This window comes from Phaenicophaeus curvirostris, chromosome 13 (assembly GCF_032191515.1).
Source record: "Phaenicophaeus curvirostris isolate KB17595 chromosome 13, BPBGC_Pcur_1.0, whole genome shotgun sequence".
Taxonomy (NCBI): Eukaryota; Metazoa; Chordata; class Aves; order Cuculiformes; family Cuculidae; genus Phaenicophaeus; species Phaenicophaeus curvirostris.
Genome location: NC_091404.1, coordinates 2,533,440 through 2,539,480, shown reverse-complemented (window position 1 = coordinate 2,539,480; position 6,041 = coordinate 2,533,440). Strand labels below are relative to the sequence as shown.

General features: G+C 53.2%; 1 protein-coding gene across 2 annotated transcripts; it reads right to left on the bottom strand.

Annotated features, from left to right (window-relative positions):
• Positions 1-1,204: 1,204 nt before the first annotated feature.
• ASB12 (ankyrin repeat and SOCS box containing 12) lies at positions 1,205-5,629 on the bottom strand. Of its 2 annotated transcripts, none has more exons than XM_069867465.1 (4): positions 5,610-5,629; positions 5,398-5,481; positions 3,184-4,029; positions 1,205-1,525 (listed from the first exon to the last, which is right to left on the bottom strand). In XM_069867465.1, exons 3-4 carry the CDS (start codon positions 3,992-3,994, stop codon positions 1,392-1,394), a joined length of 945 nt encoding a protein of 314 aa, XP_069723566.1. In that variant the 5' UTR covers positions 3,995-4,029; positions 5,398-5,481; positions 5,610-5,629; the 3' UTR covers positions 1,205-1,391. The 2 variants fall into 2 exon arrangements, with proteins under 2 accessions (XP_069723566.1, XP_069723567.1); XM_069867466.1 differs by having other exon boundaries at positions 5,394-5,481; positions 5,610-5,627.
• Between the last annotated feature and the right edge of the window lie 412 nt (positions 5,630-6,041).

The window sequence follows — 6,041 nt, the reverse complement described above, 5'->3', positions numbered from 1 at the left end:
CCCTCCTGCTGCCCCAATTCCTTGTGCCTTCAACCCACACTCCAGACTTGGCTTGAAATTCCACAGCTGCAGCATTTCCCTGCCTCCCTTTCTAATGATGCCGGGTTCTTCTGCTTAAAGGATATTTCATGGAACAGGTCACAGTAGTAAATAATAAGAACAGTAACAATAGTTTTTATTAAAAAAACTCAACCTACTCAGTCACAAAAGACCCCTTGGACAAAACATGCAGCTGGTCACTGGGTCTTCTCCAGGCTGACCTGGAGAAGAGGAGACTGAGGGGAAACCTCCGTGCACTCTGCAGCTTCCTCACATGGGGAGGAGGAGGAGGAGCAGATGCTGAGCTCTTCTTTCTGGTGTCCCATGACAGGACCAAAGGAATGGCAGAGAGATGTGCCAGGGGAGGGTGAGTTTGGACATAAGGAAAATGTTCTTCTCCAGAGGGTGGTGGAGCCCTGAAACAGCTCCCAGGGAGGCAGTCACGGCGCTGAGCCTCACAATATTCCAGCAGTGTTTGGCCAAGTTCCTCAGCCCCACGGTGTGAATGTTGGGGTGTCCTGTGCAGGGACAGGAGTTGGACTCAATGATCCTTATGGGTCCCTTCCAACTCAGGACATTCTATGATTCACTTTTGAGGCAAATAAAATGATGCTTCTAGACAGGGCTGAGGTGAGGAGCTGAGAGCTGGGAAGTCTGGGGCCTCTGAGTCCTCATCCCAGCCCCTGTCAATGCTACTACCTGGGAGCACTGGGCTGTGCACTGGTGTGTGCTGGGGGTCAGAAGCTCGGTGCTGCAGCAGCGATGGCCGGGTCCAGCCTCCCTTCTGCCTTCTCTGGGCTGCCAAATGGAGGAGGCACTTCAAAACCTCTCTGGGAAAGAGGGTTTAGAAGCAGCAGAGGCTACACTGTGAGGGAAGCCTGCAGGCACAAAGCCTCGTCCTGCCTCCCTACTTTCCCATTCCTTAGGACGGGAGGAGGTAAAAGCAGCTTTTGCCCCTCTTCCTCTGCCTTCCACAACTTTTCTCTGCCCCTTCCCCAACCAGTATCAATGCAAGACGTAAAATCCTTCAGCAAAGAGCTTTTAAAGCCAAACCCACCTCAATCAGCTCCTGCTCTTCCATCACCCTGATGCAGAGCAGGAGCTAATCATAGAATCACCAGGTTGGAAAAGACCCACTGTATCATCGAGTCCAACCATAAGCTAAGGTCTCCTCTCTTTTCTTCCCCATTCCTCTTACCATCTTTACTGCTTTTTCGAGACGCTTCGTAAGCAAAAATTGCTTTGTGACCACAAATCCATGGCAGTTTCACACTGCACGGATGTCAGAGCGGCTTTTAATTCAAGTGCTTGACAGATGTCTGGGGCAGGCACCTCTGGTGGTGGGCTGGGCATCACGACTGGTGTCGGAGGTAGTTTTCCAGGACTAACGGGATCTCCAGCGTGCTGAGAGCTTGCGGGCAGCCAGCCTGTATCAGGAGGCGTCGCAGCGCCAGCCTGGACTGAGACATCAAGGACTTGGGATGAGCTGTGTAAAGAGAGGGAGGAAAAACGATGGTCACTATCAAGATAAACAGCCCCGCTCCCTTCCAGCTGGGTATTATCCTAAGCAAAGGGGCACGGATAGACCAAAACTAAATGTCTTTGCTAGGGCTGATTATAAAGCCACAAGCTTTGCAGCATGCATGTCACAGCATCTGGGAACGTAGGGATGAGATCTTCCACCGTCATCAGGAAATCAGTGCAGTTTTCCTGAACGGAGGCAGTACAGGAGAGCCAAAGTCGAACGGCAGAAAGGAGATGAAGAGCAGAAGAGGAGCCTTTAACCCAACAGATCTATATTGAGTGGGAAAAAAAGGCTGTGGAAATCATAGAATGGTTTGGGTTGGAAGGAACCTCAAAGCCCATCCAGTTCCACCCCTGCCATGGGCAGGGACACCTCCCACCGGATCAGGGGCTCCAAGCCCCATCCAAACTGGCCTTGAACCCCTCCAGGGATGGGGCAGCCACCACTGCTCTGGGCAACCTGGGCCAGGGCCTCCCTGCTCTCACAGCAAAACATCTCCCCTCTTGAAGCTGAAAACTATGCCCCCCTCATCCTATCGCTGCCCTTCCTGATCAAAAGCCCCTCCCCAGCTTTCCTGGAGCCCTTTTCAAAACTGGAAGCTGCTCTAAGGTCTCCTCAGAGACTTCTCTTCTACAGGCTGAACAACACCAACTCGCTCAGCCTGTCCTCATACAGGAGGTTCTCCAGCCCTTGGATCATCTCCATGGCCTCCTCTAGACTCGCCCCAACAGCTCCATGTCCTTGCTGTGCTGAGGACTCCAGAATTGGACACAGGGCTCCAGGTTTGGTCTCAGCAGAGCAGAGAGGCAGAATCCCCTCCCCCCCTGCTGGTCCCACTGCTTGGGATGCAGCCCAGGAAGGGATTGTACCCCTGGACTCGAAGCTGGTGAGGCCGCACCTCAAATCCTGGGTCAGTTTTGGACCCCTCACTTCAAGAAAGACATTGAGTAGCTAAAGCGTGTCCAGAGAAGGGAACAGAGCTGGGGAAGGGGCTAAACGAGGCTTATGGGAACAGCTGAGGGACCTGGGGCTGTTTAGCCTAGAGAAGGCTAAAGGGAGACCTCATTGCTCTCTGCAGCTCCTGGAAAGGGGGTTGGAACAAGGTGGATGTTGAGTGTCTTCTCCCAAGTAACAAGTGATGGGAAGAGAGAAAATGGCCTCAAGTTGCTCCAGGGGAAGCTTAGGTTGGATATCAGGGAAAATGTCTTTACTGACAGAGTGGTGAAGCCCTGGCAGAGGCTGCCCAGGGCAGTGGGGGAGTCTCTGTCCCTGGAGGGGCTCAAAACCTGTGTGGCTGTGGCACTTGGGGACAGGGTTTAGTAGGTATAATGGGGTTGGGATGACGGTTGGACTGGATGAGCTTAGAGGACTTTTCCAACCTCAACGCTTCTATGATTCTATGAATAAGCATTCAAACAGTACTAATACTGAAGATTTTAAGAACAGAAGGACCTGCACAGGTCTCGAGTGATGCTGCAAAGGGAGCCAAAGCTTGTGGGAAAGCCTGGGTAAGGCTTACGGGAATCAGCGGTAAAGGGAAGGGGAATTTGAAGCAACTTGCACCAAAACGAAAGAAATTAGTGCTTGTTTCCAGCCCTGGGGCCATCCATGCAGATTACCTCTTGCCTGCAGCAGCAGCTCCAGCCCCTTGCTGCGGGGTGTTGTCTCATCTACTGGGATGCTGGGCAAGTACACATTGGCTCCAAAGTCAATGAGCAGCTTGATGAACTCTCTCCTGCAGCCGTGCCTCAGGCAGGTCTCCAGCAGAGTCTTGGGCTCCTTGATCTGGGCAATCACTCTCTCCTCGGTGCAGTTGTAGTCGGGATCAGCACCGTAAAGCAACAGCATCTTAAAGCACTCGAGATGCCCGTACACAGCGGCCAGGTAGAGGGGACCAGAACAAGCCGCTGAGTTGGCAGCCCACTCAGGCAGCCTTGGTTGAACGTTAGTTTCCGCCCCGTGGTCCAGGAGCTGCTGCAGGATGTCCACATCCCCATCCCTGGCAGCGATGAGCAGCGGTGAGCAGTTGTTGTAGATGCTGCCGACTGGACTGGCCCCTGCATCCAGGAGGACCTTCACGCATTCCCGGTGGCCGTTGCTGACTGCCATGAAGAGCGGGGTTTGAGCCTTCACATCCAGGCTGTCCACCTCTGCCCCGTGGGCCAGGAGGACCTCCAAGCTCCTGAGGTGGCCCTTGGTGGCAGCCAAGCGCAGCGGGGTGCTGGGAACGCCCCAGCCACTCCTGCGGTTGATGAACCTCTTGTACCTGTCTTGGGACAAGAGGTTATCTAAGGTTTGGTAATCGTCCTCACATACCGCTTGGTTCAGCTCCTGGCTTTCTCCACTGTCTTCTTCATCTTCTCTGGGCTGGAGCATGGAGAACATTTTAGTGATGTCCATCAGGCTCATATTTTTTGCTCTGTCTCCCATGTACCACTTGCATCATAAATGGTAAAGCCAAAGAGCTATAGAACAAAAAAAACATCACCACCACAGGGTTAGAAACAGCCCCTAACACCAGCACTAGCGTGTCCTGGGTGACCACGAACTCTTGTGAGGACTCTGAATCCCACTGGGGGATGAAGCTACCCATCTTCCCAAACCCCTCTGAGGTCCCCGCATCCCACTGTTCCCTGGGGAGCTGTGGGGTGAAGAGCCCCTTGGGAAACAGCAGGAATCGACTCTGCTTTATATCAGCCAAGGTTTCTCTTGGAAGCCTCAGCAGCACTTGCACTTCCAAATATTTGGGGACCCCGGCAAACTCAGAGGAGCTTTAATTTAGGAGGCAGCATTGTGAGGTTTTTTACACCCTGTTACTTTTTAAAGGGATTTGATTCCAAACAGAAGATAAAGTGAATGTGAAGGTGGCTCGTTTGATAAAGGACTTCCAGCACCACTCTTCCCAAAACGACATCGGCATTTGAATGCAGTAAAACCTCTCCTCTCTCATGCCTGCTTGAGCCCAAGGAGAGCGGCTGCCAGAAGGGTCTGGGGTTTTTATAGCAGGGTATGAGGTGGTGGGAGGAAGGCAAGGGGCTGCCGAGCTGATTGTAGCAGAGCTGGGACTGAACCCCAAGGCGTTTGGTGCAGGATCCAGCCTCGCTGCCGCCAAGCAGCAGCAGGGGAGAGGAATGCGATGCCTTGGCCGGCACCTGGACAGCTGGGAAATGTCGCCTGCTGCAAAGGGCAGAGGAATTCCTCACCACCTCGCAGCCTTGTGGCTTCTCGGATCTTCTCGGGGAGAGGCAGCAGGGGCAGAGCTCAGTCTTTCCAAGTGGCTCCTCTGATCCTCCCTAGGAGGAAGCACGGGGCTGCACCAAGCAATTAGCATCTTTATGCAAATGAGCCTGGCGGTAACAAGGCAGTTGTGGGAGGCTTGTCCCATATCTGCCTGTGGTGAAGACGTGCAAGCTCAGAGGAATCCCCCGTGCAAGGCCAACCATGCGGCTTCACGTCTTGGTTAAGCAGAGCAAGATTGATGGCAGCAAGCGACGGCAAAGCTCTGCTGCCCTCCTACCAGTTACACTGACCCAGATAATTTATATAGGTGAAATGATAACATTGCCCTTATGTGTTAGACACGCTGACCATGAACTCTAGAGGTCTGGAATACCACCCACCCACAGGGCCAACTGGGTTATTTTTTCAGATCATGTTCAGAAAGAAGTCTGAGTTATATTCCCAAGGCAAATCAGAATCAGAGAACGGTTTGGGTTGGAAAGAATTTTAAAGAGCATCCAGTCCTAATCCCCCCAGACCCCAGCTGTATCATCTCCTGAACATGCAGATAAGTGTCTCCAAAAGGATGTGACTTTGACAGCATATGCACTCACGTGGAGATCTCACAGGGGTTCCTCAGTCAGAAGAGCCCAAACAAGACTTGTCACCTCTTGAGCTGAAGGAAGCTGTCTGTGCATCTGCAGAGACCCCAAAAAAGAGGTGATAAGCAGAGCTAAAGGTGACAGGGAACACACTCACACTTCTGCTCACCAAGCTACCTTCAGCTGCCCAACGCTGCTGGGGCATCACCGCGCGGCTACCTTACCTTTGGGAGGGAAGGGGTGCTCCCAGCCGGGGCAGGCGAGGCAGAAGCGTCCCACAGCAAGTTCTCCCTCGGTTTAAACACAAAAATAACAGCAGAGAAAGAGAGAGGATCTTGTTGTGTGGTGGACGGATGCCGGCTCTGCAACCAGAACGACGCAGGCTGTCAAGCTCACAGCTGAAATGCCACCGCGGGGAGAAGGGCCAGGGCGCTCAGACTAATTTTAGCCCCTGCAGGGTTTTATCTTACCACTTCCATTCTTGGGAAGTTCCCCTGGGTAAATATAGAGAGGGGCAGTGTGGTGGGGGAGGCCGGGACAGGTGCAGGAGGCTGCTTGACCCATCCAAGCAGACACAAAGCGTTTTCTACCCCATTTCCTTGCAGCAATCGTGGGATACCCGGCCGTTTGAGCCCCCTGACAGGGCAGCATGTTCT

Coding starts and splice junctions, on each gene's coding strand:
- ASB12 (XM_069867465.1), bottom strand. CDS start 3,994: ATGGGAGACAGAGCAAAAAATATGAGCCTGATGGACATCACTAAAATG. Junction 1,526..3,183: donor GCTGCTGCTGCAGGCAAGAG/GTAATCTGCATG, acceptor CTCTTTACACAG/CTCATCCCAAGTCCTTGATG.